General features: G+C 29.4%; 1 protein-coding gene across 2 annotated transcripts in view; it reads right to left on the bottom strand.

The window, feature by feature from the left end:
• Positions 1-19,749, bottom strand: part of LOC100209845 (POC1 centriolar protein homolog A) — a 56,503-nt gene that overhangs the window by 15,404 nt on the left and 21,350 nt on the right. For both annotated transcript variants that reach the window (XM_065818425.1, XM_065818426.1), the window contains exons 3-8: positions 9,846-9,925; positions 9,198-9,289; positions 8,062-8,170; positions 7,807-7,877; positions 729-836; positions 568-640 (exon numbers count right to left, since the gene is read on the bottom strand). In XM_065818425.1, the coding sequence (XP_065674497.1) occupies positions 568-640; positions 729-836; positions 7,807-7,877; positions 8,062-8,170; positions 9,198-9,289; positions 9,846-9,925 (533 nt within the window). The remainder of the gene's footprint in view (positions 1-567; positions 641-728; positions 837-7,806; positions 7,878-8,061; positions 8,171-9,197; positions 9,290-9,845; positions 9,926-19,749) is intronic.

Genomic DNA, 19,749 nt, shown 5'->3' with positions numbered 1-19,749 from the left:
TAGTAATATGAATAAGTAATAATATGAATAAGTAATAATATGAATAAGTAATAATATGAATAAGTAAAACAAGATGAAGGAAGCAAATTTCAAAAAGAACAATAAAGAGATGCAATCATAGCAACCATAGCAGATGCTCATTTAATTTAAATAGATTATATATAGGGTTTCCAAGAAAGATTAGAAGTAAGTGTTCATCCTAGAAGACGAAGGATAAATGACTTACCTAGTATGTTACCCTTCATGAATATATGAAGATCTAGATTTTTGAGATAATGATTAGCTGAAATAAATTAAAATAAATTGAGGTAAAGTTCACCAGCCATCAAGCCCCATGCTGTAGCAGAAGTGAGATCTTTTTCAGGCAAATAACATTTTGTATTCCAAATATAATTTTATATTCCCAATAAAATGAAACTTTATTTTTCAAACAAAATAAAAGTTTAAATCCCAAACAAAACAACATCCTCAAATTTAAGAAAATAAATTTAAAATATATGCACGCAAATACTAAATTTTTCATAAATTAAAACTGAAAATATCTAAATCAAAATTAACTTTAAATACTTTGACAGCATTATCTGCACCACCTGCAGCTATACATGTACCACTGGGGTGAAACTCAACATGGTTTACAATTCTGAAATAAAAAATGTTTCTTTAAAAAAAAAAGAAAAAATGCTAGCATTTTTTTTGTTTTGTTTTTAGAAAATTCTTTAAAAGCAAACCCTCCATATTCATAGAAAGTGTGAGAACACTGTTTTGAGCTTCGGTCCCACAACTTGATTGTCTTATCATCACCAGCTGATACAATCAATCGACCATCGGGTGAAAATCTAAAAAAGTTGACATATTATGTAATGTTACACAGCACTATTTAGCATAGAACTTTTTTACATATCTTTTCATAATATAAAATAGTATAATGTTGAAACACTGTAGTTTATAAGTATTGTTTTATTATCTATTTATTATAAACATGGAAATAACCCAACAACGCTCCAAGCAACCACTTATTAAGTTAGGAGTCACTAGAAAAGAAGAATAGAGTCATAGAGCAAGAAAACATTTGGCAGAAGACTTGAAAAGTTGAAGGTTGTATGAGTCAGGAAAACATGAAGATGGGAGAGAGTTCCAAAGTAAAAGCGCAGGGAAAAAAACTAGACAAACAACAGTTTTTGGAGCATGCAGGGACAGATATAGTAAATGAATGAGAATTTGCTGAATGAAGAGTCAAATGAGAATGAGTTTTAGTTGACAAAACTTTGTTACAAAAAATGTAACTTTATGACAATCGGAAAGAGGCCCTAAGCTTAGCAGATAGAGCAGGTCAAACTATGTTTACAATCCATTTTTGGACCTTGCCTAAAAGAGAAAGAGCATCATTAGAAGAACCAGCACAAATATGAAAACAGTATTCCATACAGGGACAAATAAGAGAGTTGTAGAGATAGAGAATGGAATCAGGAGTAAGAAAATGGCAACCACAATAAAGAGGAGCAACCTTGACAGATGCTAAAAGTCAGTAGTAAATGATAATCCAAGAAAACGTAAAAAGAGGACTCAGAGAGATGGTTGCCATTTATTAACATAGGAATGTCGACAGTATTGCGATAGTTGTTTGCAGTAAATAACTGAGTTTTGTTGGAGTTAAAATTTACAAGCCGCTGCAAGACCCAATCTGTTACAGAAGTGAGATCAGATTCAAGATCGATTGCCTGTTCTAAGCAATTGAAAAGAGAAGCCTTTTTGTCAAGACAGGAGTATAAAGTTGAATCATCAGTAAAAAAAGATCTTAACTTTACATTTACTTTAGATGTAAGGTTGTCAGGAAGATTATTTGATGTAGATAAGAAAAAAAAAGGCCCAAGGATAGAACCTTGAGGTACCCTAGAGATTACTGGTAATGAAGAAGAGTGTTGGCCTTCATAAATGACTTTATTTAAGCGGTTAGAAAAAAACGATTTGATAATCTCAAAAACTTTCCCAGATACATCATATAAAACAAGCTTATGGAAAAGACCAACATGCCAAACTTTATTGAAAGCTTTAGATATGTCAAGATCTAGCCTCTCGACCTCCAACTAATGCACAATAAAATCTTTCACTCACAGCAAATAGCAACTTAGCCATAGTGCGAGAGGATCGAAAACTGTATTGATTGTCTGACAATAAGTTATTTGACTCAAGATGGGATGTGAGAAATTTGTTTATCAAGAACTCAAAGACCTTGCTAATAACAGAAAGAAGACTGATCGGACAATAATTGGTAAGGTCAGAATGTTCACCTGAGTTTTTAAAAATTAGAACAACAGATACTATTTTCCAGCAGGCAGGAAAACAAGACTCGGTCAAGCACTTATTAAATAGTTTAGAGAGGTTTGAAGAGTTCTGGAGAACAAATTTTGTTAGACTATGACAGGAATGTTGTCTGGACAACAAGCAATAAAAGAATTTAATTAAGATATGAAATTAGAAACGGAAGCTGGAGTGATTTGAGTGTCTAACAATGGGTTAACCTGTCTAACTGGAATGGAAGGAAGAAAATTATCATAGAAGCAAAGACCGAAACTGGCATTTAGACACTAAAATTATAATAACTGCTGCAAAAAAGTTAAAACACCTCTTGTTCATTCTGTTACTAAACATGAAAAATCTATATCAGAAAAAGCCAAGACAAAACTCATCTATCGATATATAAACAAAAAACAAAGTTAAAAATCAAATAAGATCTATGAAAGAACCAAATTTTTTTTTTTTTTGTTTATTCACCTCCTCAAGGCCAAGAAGGCCACTACAGATGAGGAGGTTACTTAATAGTTGTTATAACCCTCTCTCAACTCTATGACTCCGAAACACGAGCCTCGTCGAACAAGGCCGCTGCGCGGAGAAACAAGTTGAGCGCGGTACTACCAGGGACGTGGTGGGGATCGAACTCGGAACCTCTCGCTTATGAAGCGAGCGCTTTACCACTACACCACTACCGCACTATGGTAAATTGGTACCGCACTATGGTAATATGGTAAAAAATGGTAACATTACAGCTGATCAAAGCAATATAGCTATTCCTTAGCAATTTCTTGCTTAGGATTATTTTTAATTTCTTGCAGCTATATTTTAATACTTATAAGTCAATTGTTGCCAGCATTCAAGAAACGCACACTTTCTGGGATTGAGACAGCCTTCAATGAACTACATACAATCATTACTACCAAAACTCAACTTGCATAAACCAGCAGGTGTAGACAGCATTTACCCACACAATCTCAGCAAATGTTCTTATTCTCTGAATGTGCTATCACTTAGGTCTAATCCCAGCTGGAAGCCATGCAGCTGGGATTAGACCTTCAGAAATAGTTTTTATAAATATATAATTATATATTTTAGAAATGGGTCTGTAGTTTGATGTGTCAAACTACAGACCCATTTCTTTAACATTTGTCTGCTGCAAACTTCTAGAAAGTATTGTTAAAAGATTGTTTAACTGAGTAACTATTTGCTAATACTCTTTTATCTCTATATCAGCACAGATTTGTTCCAAATAAATCATGTATTACCAATTTATTGTAAACTGTAGATCAGATCTAATATTTAATGGCAAGAAGCTATAGTGTAGATGCTTTATATGTAGATTATGAAAAAGCATTTGAAACACCTCCTCATGATCTTATGCTCCACAAACTTTCTGGTTATGGAGTTTCTTATATGCTACTTAATTGGATAAAGTCTTTTCTTTCTAACAGAACACAGCAAGTTGTATTATAGACCTAGTTAGCAATCCAATGAAGTTATATGCCGATGACAGAAAAATTATTTCCACCAATTTGACCCCTGACAGCCCAATTATGCTTCAGAACAACATAAATCAAATCACATCTTGGACTACAACCTGGCGTTTACATCTTAACTAAAAAAAGCGCCTTATCTTACACTTCAAAAAAAAAAAAGTCCTAACCACCAATACTACATCTTGAGTCCACAAGGAATGCAGCTTCTCGATTCCATGAAAAAGTTTAAAACAGCGCCACCCAAGAAATTCTGCTTCTTAGAGCATTATCCAGAGAAGTCAGATTTACCGCATCTTCATCTCATCTCACTAAGTGAAAGATGCAATCAAGGTGATTTAATCTACAATTTCAAGTTTAATAATAACTTAGAAAATATTTTTTGCTTAACCCACAAATTGGCCATCCATGATCAAATAACTTGAGGACACTCAGCGTCTCTTCAAAGAGTTCTTTAAGGCAACATGATCCCAATAATAACATGCAAGCCATCTCTACTAGACTTAGTTTCTTCCCTAACAAAGTCGTCAACTGATGGAATTTACTTCCACAAGCTGTGATTGACTCTACTCATCTGAATGAGTTTTAAAATTGTATCGACAAACACTTTGATTGCCATTAGCATTATAAACCACCAAAATGCTGCTACAGCTCATTGTCTACTGAGAAAGAGCTAAAGGGTTGCTAACCCTTTCAAACAAGAGAGAGAGAAAAAACAAAATTTATGCTAACACTTTTAGCACTTTTATTTAGGTTAGTCCTTATGTTTATACTTTCTTGCCACAGCCTATTAATACTATAATATATATATATATATATATATATATATATATATATATATATATATATATATATATATATATATATATATATATATATATATATATATATATATATATATATATATAATGAACTTACTTGAAATATGCTCAACTGCTTAGACATTTTTCTAAATATTTAATAACTTTGCCTTAATTTTTATACTTATATGTGCTTAGCTAATGTGATAAACTAATATGCACCCAACTAATATATGCCCAGGCAATCTATTGCTTATACACATGCTTGTAAGTTTTAAATAATAGTTTTTTCTTTTTGTGCCAAATTTCTTCTTCTTAACAATGTATATACACTATACATTTTTCTAGTAAACATACAAGCAACCTTCTAAACAATGTGTTAGCACTAATAAAAATAGAAGAAAAAAGTCCATCCCTCAATATTGCCTTTCAGACTTCCTAAAGCGTCCAATTAACAACAAGTTACTATGATAAGATTTATCAAAATTTACAGATTTATCAAAATTTACAGTTATAAAGAAAAAGAAAAACTAAACTATAAATAATGTTTATTTAAACTTTAGAATCTTTCAAGATTTTTTTAATCAACAAAATAAAACCATTAGTCGTATGCTTAAACAGCATAAAAGCCTAAAACAAAACCACAAAAATATAAAAATAAATTTAATAAAACTCAAAACTTTCAATAAGTTTTAGGTATCAGCATCTAACAATATAATTAACTATATATTATACAATTATTAATAATTTAAACTAACGTGCATTGTAGAAACAGGGTTACGAATACCTGGATCCTGGTGTTTGGAACAATTTATAGTGCCAAAATACCCATATTGAAAAAGTCAAATACCATTATTTCGGAACTTGAAATAATTTTATCGTTCGAAATAAATTTGCCATTCGAAAGCTTAAAAAGTTTAAAATTTTAATTGATCTTATAAATGGAACAAAATTTATTGTTAAATTCATCAAAATATAATGTGGTTTCATTTTGTAAGAGAAAAAGCAGGACAGTGGGCTAAATGCAAATTGTGCGAGAGAATAATAAAAACACATAGAGGTTCTACAAGCGGTCTTTGTACCCGTTTAAAACAATTCATGAAATCAATTTATTGAAAAAAGATGGAGGTAGCACCACTGTTTTAGATTCTTCAGAATTTGTACAGAAATCAAAACCTTCTGTAACTATAAACAACTTTTTTAAAAGTGATAAAACGGATGACTCGTTACCAGCTATTTTAGCTAGGATGACTGCATGTGATGGTTTATCATATAATATCAGAAAAGGCTTAACAGCCAGAGGGTTTTCTAACATACCAAAGGATCACAAAACAATTCACTAAGTGGTCTTGAATTACAGTAGAAATATACAAGACCAAGTAATTAAAGAATTATTGAGCACAATTGCTAATGGAAACAGATTTTCTCTAGCTTTTGATGAATAGACATTGGTAAGAAATAGGCGTAACATAAATATTAATGTCTGCTCTGACAAAGAATTTTGAAATCTAGGATTGATTTGTGCTTTTGGAACAATTCCAGAAGAAAAATGTGTTGAGCTTGTGAATGATAGGTTAGGTGATTTTGAGCTTTTGATGAAGAATATTGTAGGTATTACCACTGATGGGCACTGCAGTCATGACAAAGATTGGCAGGTTAATTGAAGCACATCAGCTGCCATGTTTAACGCATGGAATTCAGTTGGCTGTTATCAGCATACTCTATAAAAAACCTAATAATGAGGCTAGTCTGCATAATGAAGACGATGCTAGTATTACATCTGTTCCTACACCCAGATTTGAAAAAGAGCAGAATTCCACAGATGATGACAAATTAATTGATAAGATTACAAAAATGAAAATGGTTTACTCATAATCTCCACTGAAAATGATGATGAAAATTCTTCTTTTCTGGTACATCAGCAATTGTTACCATTAATTAAAAAAGTTTGTAAAGTGGTCAAAAATTTTTGATCTTTGTCATTAAAAAATGACAAAATCCAACAAAAATATGTAAAAGAAGAGTTTGGAAAAAATTTGTTTCTGGTTTTAGATCTAGAACACAATGGAATAGTTTGGTGTCTATGATAGAATGTTTTATCAAACTAAAAAATTGCATCAAAGAGTCTAATAGATTTAAAATCACCTATTTTGTATTCAGATTTTAAAATGTTATCAAATATCCTTTCAGTTTTACTTCCCATTAAGCGTACAGTTGAAGCAATCTACTGACAGGATGCAACTTTGTTATCTGCAATTTATGATGAAATTAATAACTGACCATCCATGTTCATTAAGTTATGAATTAAAAGCAGCTTTAAAAGTACATATTCTTGAAAGACGAACAGAAATTTCAAGTTTTTTGCATTATTTACATGATGGAAACTCTAATGAAAATCCAAACAATGATGAAGCCTATAAAGATTATGAATTATTTCTAATCATTACCAAAGCTGCAATCACAAAAGTTATTGTTCTATAGATACAACCTTTGGGTGTAGCCAACTTGCATTATGAATCTGTACCTGTAGTAACAATATTTACTTCAGCCAACATTTCAAATTCAGATACAAATATAATATTCAATGTTGATGATGATGAAGATGATCAAAGAAATGAAATATATCTGACTTTAAAAAAAAAGTTGGAGAGGGCAATATGGAAAAAAATTTGCACCAGATTACCTGAGAGTTGAATTGACCGAAACAAAAAAGATCTCACACGCTCGTTAAAAAAAGAAATTTTTTTCGAGACAAATGGCACATAAAGCAAATACTTAACTTTATTATACAATTATTTGCTAAGTATTAAACTGAACAGTGTAGAATCAGAGAGAGCTTTTTCGGCAGCTGGCTTAATCTGAACCAGAATTCAGTTAAGGATGAGAGATTTGCTCAACAATCTATGTTTTCTGAGGTCTTATATCAACTTATATGATTAATATGTAACTAACATTTTACTGAATTTTGTTCTTTTTTCATTCTTTAAATAAATAAATCTAGTTTTTTTTAATTTGCAAACCATTTTTTTACTAAACTATTTATTTATTTGTTTTATTATAGGAAAAATAATAATACCAGTATTAATACCAGAATCCCGGGATTAGAAATTTTCAATACCGGCAGTGGATTTTTCCGGTATTCCCAACCCTATGTAGAAATGGTATAGAAACGGCCCAAACCATTATTTACTATTCCCTGCACTGTTTAACAAATAATATACCTTGCACATCTCACCCAGTTCATATGCCCAGTCAATGAGAACAAAAAGCGTTGACGATGAACAGTCCATAGCTGCAAATCCAAAACAAAATATCAGAAAAAATCATTATAATTTTAATTTTGTGGAAGTATAAGAATGATGACATCATTGAATTTAGTATTTTAATGTTCTTATCAAAAACCAATAAACAACTTAGCTAACCAATAAACAAATTAGTGCATGGTAAGATTACACAATTAAGAATAAAATTGAAACCTTCACAGTTTTATCATCCGATGCTGTAACCATTGACTGTCCATCTTTTGAAAAGTCAACACTTCGAACAGTTGATGTATGTGCTTTGAATACAGTACTTTCCCCTTTACTAAAAACATTTTAGAAATAACATTAAAAAAGTTGTACTAGAAATACTGTTTTTGAAGCAAAAAACAGTGTACAACAGTGATAAACAAAAACAGAAAACACCCTACTGAAATTAAAAGTCAACAATTGCTTGCTAAAGAAATTTAAATAAATTAGGAACATATATTGAGATACTAACTGGAGAACTGAAAAACTACTTCTATGATATAAACTACGAGTGCAAACTGGCATAAATGCGAACTGACATAAGTGTGCCAAAAGAATTTACAAACATTGGCATAAGTGCAAACTGGTATAAGTGCCAAGCAGTTGCTAGGCATAAGTGCGTCGAATAAATTTGAAAACATTGGCTTAAGTGCAAACGGGCATAAGTGCAAATTGGCATAAGTGTGAAAAATCAATTTGCACTTATATTAATATTTGCAAATTTATTTAGTGCATCTATATCAATTCGCTCTTATGCCAGTTTTTGTAATTGTTTTGTACTTATGACAGTTCTCACTTATACCAATTCGCACTTATGCCAATGTTTGCAAATTTGTTCTGCGCATTTATGCTAATTTGCACTTATGCCAAACCACACTTGTGCCAGTTTTTGCAACTGCTTTGTACTTATGCCAGTTTGCACTTATGCTAGTTTGCACTTATGCCAATATTTGCAAATTCTTTTAGCACACTTATTACAATTTGCACTTATGAAATTCGTGCTTATTCAGTCCCCAAAATGTTTATTTAAAAAAAAAAAATTTATTTTAATTCACCTCCCCAAGGCCACTACAGTCGAGGAGGCTACTTTGTTGTGGTTACAACCCTCTCTCAACGTTTTAATTCCAAAACACAAACTTTGAGAAAAAAGACCGCTAGGCAGAGAAACAAGTTGATAGAGGTACTAACAGGGTACTACTGATACTACGTGGTGGAGATTGAACTTGGAACTTCTTGCCTATGAAGCAAGCGCACTAATACATCACCACTACCATTTTTAAGTTGACTGTTAAAACTAATATATAAATAAAACAAAAACATACACACTAGGAACCCATAATCGAACTGTTTTATCTCGAGATGAAGATGCAATAAGGTGACCAGAAGGAGAAAAGACAACAGAGGTAACAGCATCCTAAATAAAAATGCTTGATATTAAACACTTTACATTAAAAAAATACTTTTGTATAAATTTATTAAAAAACTTTAATTTGTTCCACATAAAACTCTCATGTAATAATATTTGGAGAAACTTTTTAGGACAAAACCATGTGATCATTAATCAAAGTTAGTGTTATGCCAATATTTTTAAGTAACTATAAATGTTTAGGTTGTTAGTAATTGTGTTTGTTTCTAAGTAACTCAAGCTGCTTCTAAGTAACTCAAGCAGTTTTTAAATAAATAGAATTGCTTTAAAGTAATTACACTTGTTTCTAAGTAATTATAGCTGTTTCTAAGTAATTACAGTTGTTTCTTAGTAACTGTAGTTATTTCTTAGTAAAGAAAAAAAAACTACTTAAAAAAATATTTATTTGAACAAAAATAACTTTTAAAATGAAATTTTGAAGTAAAGATTGGAAACTAAATATAAATTATTTTATTTGAAATCCAAAAAATAAATCTTATAAATACTATTCCTTTAATTTCTAATACACTCTCAAATATTATTGAATATTTTTAAAAAAACATACCTTGTGACCAGATAAACGATATGCTCTTACATGCGGTTTGAAACTAAATATTAATAATGTTGAATCCATTGAACTACTGGCTAAAAAATAAGTTAAACAGCATTAACTTTTTTGATTTAAAATATATTTTTGTTATTATAGTTTATAGAATAAGAAAGAAAAAAATTGTATATTATTAAAATATTCTAAAACAGTTTAAACTACAAAAATATTTTAGGGCAATTTAAAAACTAAAACTGTTTAAGTGTCTATTTAAATATATACATATATTTAAATAGACAAATAGATTATCAGGGACATTTTTGTGTGTACCTGTAAAATTTTTGTCTGCGTAAGTATACTTTTTTTTGAAAAAAATAATCCCCAAGTTGCTGTGTAAGCAACTTTTAAGAAAAATGAAAAGAACATACATCAACAATTTTATAGCCTGCTGCCATTAGGAGTGTTGCTACATCAACTGAGGGTTTGGTTAGGGTCAGAGTCAAGGTCAGAGTTAGGGTTAGGACTAGGTTTAAATATATATTTTTAAATAGATGAAAAAAAAAATGAAATATAATATATAATGGTAAAATAAAAATAACAAAAATAGTTATAAAAAAAATATTTTTATAACAAAATATTAAATTAATTTATGTATAAATTCTTAAAAAAGAAAACAAAATCGAAATATCAAATTTAATTAAACTAGAAAAATTTAATAATTTGAAAAAAGAGTTATAAAAAAAAAATTTATAAAATTTTTATACAACTTTTGTATTCTTTTCTTTAGGGTGGTTGTTATTTTTAGCTACCTGCAGTTTTATTCTCTGTTATTTATAACTTTTTTTTGCTGCAAATTTTTAAAATGCCTGCTATATAAAAATGTGTCAACTTGTCTAAAAAAATTACTTTAAACATGGATAAACAAGGCGTGTGTGGTCGCACAAGCTTCCCAGGAAGGAGTGTAAGTCATTATTTCATCACAACAAATTCATTTAATATCATTTTCTATAAAATAAAGACAAGCACAGATGTTTAGAATGATTGTTTCTTTTTATTTTTTGATGTATTTTCTATTTTTAACAGGTCTGCTTCAGCAATCAAATCATAATTTAAAATTTGCAGAATAAAGCTTTAATTTAGTCAGTGATGAACCCAGAGTTTATTTGGAGATACTGCTTTTTTTTGAGCAACGTGTGTGTGAGTGTGTGTGTTTGTGGGGGGGAGGGGGGAAGGGAAGGGGGAGGGGGGGAGGGGATGTATTATGAGATTTTTTTACCCCTCTACTTCCCTTCTCCAGTAATTAAAACCAGTACCACAACAATTATTTTTAACTATCATTTTTTTCGTGTTAATCTTGTTTAATTTTATCTGAAAATAGTGAGTTGATTTAAATAGCATCTTGATATAAAAGGCATTTCTTTGATTACATGAATTTAACAATGTAAACAATGTACATAACAACAATGTACATAGTACATACATAGTAACAATGGACATAAGCGTATGTTACTTTAGTTATGCTAAGAAAAACTATTTTATTTAAAATTTTAATAAATGCTCAAGTTGCAAATATGCAATTTATAAACATTAATTGAAAATTATTTAGAGTATTTTAAACACTGTATTTATATTATTGTAACAGTACAGTAATTGTACAGCAATTTTAATTTTAGTAGCTATTATTTGTTTTACACTTAGAAAAGGTTTTAATCAATATTTACAAATTGCATAACATTTGCAAAACTTACATAATAGTAATGACGCTTAGGGGCCGTCCATTAAGTACATCAACAATTTTTAGGCAATTTTATCTTGTGTGCTTATTTAGTTATGTATGCGTTATTTTTTTGTAAATCATAACACGATTTTTAAAAAGTAGTAACATAAATAGCTTTATTTAAACACTGTAAGTTGAGCGAGTGTGTAACACTGAACTACTAACACTGGCTAATTTTTTTTTAAAGTAATTATTTAAAAAAGTAGCACTGTTAACATCAACTTGTCTTGACCTCCCCCCCCCACTACTATTGTCAACAATTCCCAAAAATTCCAGACCCCCTTCCTCCCTTTTTTTGTTGACCTAATTAATGGACAGCTCCTTACGTTTTGTATTTGAACAGTTATTGTCATTATATTATATAGACAGTAACTATTCAAATACAAAACATAAAAGTTTAGTAATTGTATTTGCTATTATTTTAATTTTCATTTTGAGTATTAGCAAATCTGTTCATTTAACTTTTACTAAAGATTAAATATTTACAGAGTGGTTTAAGGCGCCTTTCAAATAAAAAATACAATTCCAATAAACTTTATGATTAAAAAAACATTTACTTTTTTAATCATTAAGTATAATTTAAAAAATTTCATACAATATACAAAGACATTAAAGCTTAAAATAACTAAGTTATTGTGAATTGTGTTATTTTTATTATTATTAAAGTCGAAAAGAGTATGGGAAAGAAAAAAAACTGTGAAAAAGTTTTTGTTTCGTTTTTTACGTTTCCCTGATGTAAAATAAAATAGCTAGCCAAAGATCAGATTCAGAAATTAAATTTGCAGGATTACTAAATCCTATTAACAATAAAATTTTTACTTTTGGACATTTATTATTAAAAACAGTTAATCAAACTCCTAATTGCCAACAAACAAAAGTTAACTTTACTATGAATTGATGTTTTAAAACCCGTTCGAAAAAACAAGCTTTTTCATACATTTCATTGTCTTTAAATTGAGTTTCAAAATAAGTTTTTAAATTAAATTTTGAACATTCGTTTTTTAAATCTAACGTTAGTTTAGTAACCAAATGATAGTTTAAACATTAAACAAGTTATGTCCCATAATTACTTTTCAATTCATTTTATTGTCCTGAAGTAAAAATGAACTTGGTAAAATAACAAAAATTTAGTTATTTACTCTTTTGGGGGCATTTTTTTTTTTTTTTTGCATGCCACTACCACTCTAGCAATACCAAAACAGATCTAGGCTTGTCCCTGTCATTGTTATCATCATGGAAAAAAGTTTTATTATAACTATGTTGTTCAGACTGTTTAACACCATACAAAAGATATGATCTGGTTAACGGATGATTCATAAGTTTTAGCAAAACTTTAAATTTACTTGACTAGCTTTTGTTATATTAATTTATAAATTTATTTTATATAGTTTATTTATTATTTAATAATTAATTAATAATTAGTTTATTATTAATAATTATTTTATAATTTTTAATTATCAAATAAAAATAAACTTTAGTTATTGTAAATTAAAAATATTTATTATATTATGCTATATAGGCCATGGTCAGCTAGTTTAGGAAATTTATATTTCGCCTTCTCCATATGACTTTGCAACTCATTTAAATCAAATTCTTTCAAAAAAAAATTTATACGCCTGATAAATTGATGCTTTATTTTTGCAGACCATCATCCCTCATATACTTTCAAACACACAACAGCCTAAAAGTTTTAAATTGGATGGGCTTGAGGAATATTTGGAAGATTATCGTCCTTAGGAACGGATTCGACATTATTAGCTTTCATGAAGATTGACTTCATGAAAGCTAATAATGTCAAATTCATGTTTTTCTGACTCATACAACCTAGAATTTAACTTTTAAAGTCTCCTGCCAATTGTTTCTATGTTCTTTAACACTATTCTTTATATTCTAGTAACTCCCAACTTAATAGTGGTAGCTTGCAGTCTTGATAGTGAATTAGAATTTTTAAAAAGTAAAAAATCATTAAACTTAAATTTACATAACAAACCAATAACTAAGCTGTTAATCTTTATGAATTTGTCATTATTAAACATCAATACTTTTTAAATTTAAATAGTGGTTTAAAAAAAAAGAAAAGATAAAAAAGCTATCAACCAATTTGAAAAATTTTGCTTTAATAAAGTCTGCTACTGGTCATAAATAGTTTATCATTTCTAATTGACATTCTTTCTATGCTCAATATAAAAAACTAATAAAAATGGAAACTAAAAAATCATTTATTCATAAATTTGTTTAATAACTAATCTAAATTTGTTTTTAACTAATAACTAAAAAACTTTTATAAACAGTTAACTACTGGCGATGCTTTTATAAACAGTTGACCAAAAATTAAATATGATGAAAAGTTTAAAATTAAAAGATTTTATTTTCGTGAACTCATATCGGGTATTTTGAAGTAAAAAAAAAAAAAATTTAACAATCTGTTTTTTTTTAACAAAAGAGATGAGTACAAAATAGTCTGACAAAATTGGTTAGTTTCGCAGCTTAAAAAAAGTTTTCTTAATAGGGAGCTATTCATCATTATGCAAGATGGAGCTCCCCACCACACAGCACAGTTTGTTAAAGTTTTTTTGAAATATCTCACTGTAGGATTGGAGGAGTAATAGCCCAGATACAAAACCTATTGAAAACATGTGGGAAAGGACTAGCTTAAGATGTAATTAGAGACAAAATGCAATCCTTAGAAAGGATCATTTATGTGAGGAATTATAATCCCCTAATACTGGAAACAGTACAATCTTGTATTGATACCATGCCACAAAGAAGTGAAACTCTAATAACAACAAAAGGTAGCTCAACAAAATATCCATTTTGAATTAATTTTAATTTAGATGAAAAGTTACTCTAAAGACCACAAATACTTTTAAGGGATAGACTGAAACAATTTGGTGTAATAATTTGTTTAACAATTTTAGGCACTTTCTTATGCTTCTAATTAAAAATGAGCTTGATTCAATTATAGATAGCGCATGACACCCTATGCAAAAAGCTCCTTAAATGGCCTTGACAACTAAAAGCATGGAGCATAGGTTAGTGCTTGCCTAAGAAGCATACAAGACAGTCTTCTTCAGGTCAGATCAGGTTCAGGATCATTATGATCACTAAACAATATCTTAGCCTTTGAATCTAGTGCCCCAAGGCAGGAGAGTATTTTAAATCTTAGTTGATTTCTCTTAGCCTTTGCCTAAAAAAGCAAGTCCTAAAAATTAAGCTTTAATCTGTGTTCAATATAATTCTCAACATACAACTAACAAAAAATATTAAGAATCTTATTTTACTTTGACTGTATTAGTTTATAAAATATTAAAATATAAATACACTATTTCCCACAAATGTTGCTCCCACACAAGTGTTACTTCTACACAAGTGTTGCTCCCACACAAGTACCATATTTTAGTTGAGTTGGTAATCAGATGTTAACTGACGGGTAGCTAAATATTGACCCCATGCTCCCCATGATGAAATTATGTCTTTATTAGCACACTTATAAGAAAACTTTTAAATTTCAGTCCTTAGGCCTGTAGGAGAAAAATAAGGTTTAAAACTCCCTAGAGAAGAAAAGCATAACAGCCATTAAAACTTGAATAATCTTTTTATTTAATTTATGGCTCTACAAATAAAATACTTTAATTAATTGTTTGTTTAATTTAAAGTGTTAAACACGATAGACTCTCTTGTCAAATACCTAATAACAATAAAATTTGACCACTGGCAAATAACAACTTTGCATAATAAAACTCAACCATTATGTAACATCTTTTAAAACAATGTATGATTGATTTTATAAAACAAGACTTTAAATAACAAATGCATTTTCAGCAAAAATTGAACAACATTTTTTCCTTACAAAATCATCGTTCAAAATAAGTTAATAATTCCAAACAAAATTATAAACATAACTTATTATAATTTTCTTGTACAGTTATAATTTTTTGAGCTTTGTTTTGTTTTAGTTTAACTTTTTTTTTTTTTTTTGCTTAAAGATTTCTTTTCTTTGATTAGGTCTGCTTTGTGTATGTCTCCATTGTCATTTTTTTTGCAAATATCTCCATTTTTTTTTGTAAATGATTTGTAAACATCTAAAGTCATTTTCAAATTGCTACAACAAAATACTATATGTGTGGTCAGCCTGATTATGTATACAAGGTTTTATTTAATAACAACATGCAACTAGTCAATATTTAGGCCTATATTCACACTTGCTCTCAGTCTCTAGCTTGATATAACTATGATGGATGATTCACCTTAATATAATTTTGATTACAATTTGAACTTTGAAACCAAATATTTTCTTGATAACTTGATGTATAATTTAATTTGATTTAATGGATATTATGAATTGCACAAATAAGTTCTTTTAATATTTGTAAATTTTCATTATTACACACTGTTTTTAAGGCCGCTTCTTTTTAAAGGATTTATGAAGTGCTGGAACAAGTTGTGTTTATAGTTTAGTTAAATCTAAACTTATTTTCTTAAGTTTATACCTTAGCTCTCAGACTAATTTTGGATAAAACAAAAAATGGAACAAAATTTTAAAGTAGCTTTTTTGAAATAATTTTTTTAAAAAACAAAACAAAAAAGAAAGCAGTAACTTGCTTTCACTAACAAATTTATTTGTATATTTTTCAATTAATACCTAAAAAAATTTTATTTTCTTTGTTTTTAATAACCCGCGTCTGTATTTAATTCTCTCTGTTAAACTAACAGGATATTTAATAATAGTAATTATAATTATAATAACAACCAAGTTATCATCGAAGTTTTTTTTAAAAAATTTTTTTAACACTTAACATATTAAATAAAGAAAAATCCAAACATAAAAATATACTTTAATACAATATGTTATACAATAAGTAAGGCACTCTCTTCAAGTTTTCTTACTTATACCACTGCCATTTTCTACTGAAGCTGCTACCTTCTACATGCTGATACCTAATTTACTTTATTCTTTTCTAAAAAATGTTGTTCGATACAACCTTTTTTCTAATCTGTCTAAGATTATGCCTTCTTTTCTTGTCTTGCTAATGCCACACCACACATCCATTTGATCATCTTTTCTTTCAGCAAATACTACACTATATAAATGCTAAAGTTTATATAACAATGAAAGGATATTGTATGCCAGCATCTAAATAAATAGCAAACATATGTTTATATCCATAATATGTATGCATAAAGAGTATCTTGGAAGGTTTTTTTCCTTAAGGAATAAAAGTTTGGAAGCTTTTATTTGTTCTCTTCAATTTTAAGTCAAACCTCATTCTACTCCACATTTTTTACCATCTTGAGCAGTTGCTTTGTTAAACATTAATCATTTTTTAATCTTTTTTACAAGAACATCTCTCTTAAGAACAAATGTCTTTTTATTATTGCAAGAAGCCAATGTAAAAAAGTCTTGTCTAATGTTAAGCTCTGTTATTCTCATTTTACTAAACCTTGTATCTTACCTCAGATTTAGGTTCTAGAGACTTTTGGTAAGTCTTCAACAGTGTCATTTACTAAAGTAAGTCTAATCTCTAATTTATGGGTCTTTTTACTTCTTCCCAGAATAAAGCAGAGTCATTTGGAAAGAAATCTTACTCTAATTTGACTTTTGAATATAATGGCCATACTCTTCCTGACAGTTAAACAGATTAATCTATTGTTAAACATCCAAGTCATTCTGGACTTCAATGGTAAAGTTAATTCTCTATTAAACACTTCTACAGTTTGTGCTTCAGACAAGATTTCCATCATAGTCTAAAAAAAGTATTCCCCAGAACTCTCTTCAATTTTTGCTAAATTTTCAAAAAGTGCAAAATAAGTGTTTCCAATTTTTCAAAACTCTAGAAAACACTTTGACCTCTCCTACTATCCTACAATTAATCTTCACTCTATTATTAGTTTCTTTATATAAAGGTTTTGAGTTTATTAGATTATTTCTTTCTAACTGCAGTAGTAAAGTTATTCTTGAAGGCCTATCCTCTTTTTTATTTCAAGTAACTTCTTCTCCACAAGGTTCTACCTTTGCTCCTTTATTGTTTCTTATCTACAATAAAAATCTTCATGAAATCTAAAGTGGTTCTATTTGGTGACAACTCAACTTTACACTATTGTCTTGACTAAAAATCTTCACTTTTTAATTGCTTAGAACAAGCAGATGGTTTTAAATCTGATCTCACTTCTGTAACAGCCTAAGGCTTGCAGTGGCTTATGGATTTAAATTCTGGACTTAAAATCCACAATTTTTGTTAGACAACAAAACTCATTTATTTACTGCAAAAAAATATAGCAATATTGTTGGCATTTCTAACTTGACAAATAACAACCCTCTTACTCTCAGACAAAGTCTAAAAGCACATTGGTAATGTAATTAGACCTGCTTTGATTATGTAATTAGAGCTTGGGTCACTGTCCCATTGTTGTAAGGTTGAATTTCTTTCTTTTTTCTACAAATACAATCATGGGTAATGCTCAAACAAGCTATCACCTCTTTAACGATAAACCAAAACTCATTCTTGCTTGGTTTTTTATTCAACAAGTTGCATCCCTTCATGCTAAAAAAACTTTTATTAACATAGTTTTTTTACTTGAACATCAGAAAAACTTTATAACCCTTACCCATCTAAATGTTTTCTTTTTTTAAACAAATTACAACTTTTTAAGTTTCCAGTTATTCCTAGTATTTTAACTTATTCTCTATTTTAAAAAAACTCATAACTTAATAGAGGTTTCTTGCAATCTTGTTGGAAATAAATTAGAGTTTAAAAATATATAAATGTATGCCAGTATTTAATAAATAGTAAATGTAAGCATAAAATTATAATATTTTAAGTATTATAAATTTTTTTCTAGCCCCGGCTATCAACCCCTGGTAAATCTTATAATTTTGCCAGGGGCGGGTTTGCAAAAAGTCTCATTTTTAGCCGGGGTCCAGGGCCAGGGCCCTGGTCACTTACTATGTAGAAACTGAATGTAGAAACTGAGCATAAGCTAGGGTCATTTAACATCAATTAAGTGATGAGTAGGTATAAACCCAGACCAAGCATGCGATTATAGGAGTCTGTGAGAATCAAAGAATAATAGCTATCAACACTAAGATGCACTCTAATGGCCCTCTAAGCAATAAGCTATGCAGATGCCTCAGTCCCATTAATAAACCTAAACTCATAACATAGAGCTGTGGCCTCACCAATGTATAAATTAAGCACTGAAAGGGACACCATCTGTGCGCAACATGGCATTGTTAACAGTCTGATATTTTCTAGCTGTTGATGGAATCAGCCTCTCTAAATAATAAGTTTCATAGCTGTACCTTCATTAAGAGATAACAGAAAGAGTTGTGTTGCCACTATCAAGAAGGTAGAAGCAAAAACCCATAAGTAGAGTCAAGAACATCCAGCATTCATCATCATAGGCAGGAAATGACGTAGCACAAGTTGACATGTATGTCAGCTTAATAGATGAAGAAGGGATGAGAGGTCCCCATCACTACCCTTTACAAAACCAAGAATAGGAGTGTACCCTCATGGTTGTCCGGTGGAACAGGACAACTCATTTTCTCCAAGGGCGACTAAAATTTTTTTTTAAATGCCTGTTAGTAGCCTGGCAGGACGACCAGACAGTTTGTTACTTACAAAAGTGTGTAAATTAATAAAACTCTATTTTGATCCATGAAGATTTTATTCCTAGCAATTATTCTAAAGAAAACTTTAAAAAGCATTTGAAGTGGTTTAACAATGAATACACTATGGTGCATTATATAATTCCATCAAACTTAATAAAAAGTAGCCGACGCGCGATTTAATATTTCGAAGTGCGACAGTACTATCTTTTTAAACATTATTATTGCATTTTAAAGCACGTTTCTTCTCAATTTAAAATGAGTTTTAAAATTACATTTTTTTTCATTTCCAAATGCTATTGTATCATTTTTCAAACCTCATAGTCCATTTTAAATCATGTGAATGGGCAGTGTAATTATTAATAACACTGAATCTCTTGTTTTTCATTAGTAAAATAAATTTTTATTTTAACTTTGTTTAAAATTAACAAAATAAAAAAAAATTAAGATGCACATGAAAAACTATTATTAGAACGCAACTACTGATTATCATTGCGGACAACTCAAATAAGAAATAAAAACTGTTTTAGTCACCT

The sequence above is a fragment of the Hydra vulgaris genome, chromosome 14 (assembly GCF_038396675.1).
Source record: "Hydra vulgaris chromosome 14, alternate assembly HydraT2T_AEP".
Taxonomy (NCBI): Eukaryota; Metazoa; Cnidaria; class Hydrozoa; order Anthoathecata; family Hydridae; genus Hydra; species Hydra vulgaris.
The sequence above is the reverse complement of the archived record's forward strand: the minus strand, read 5'-3'. Positions and strand labels throughout refer to the sequence as shown.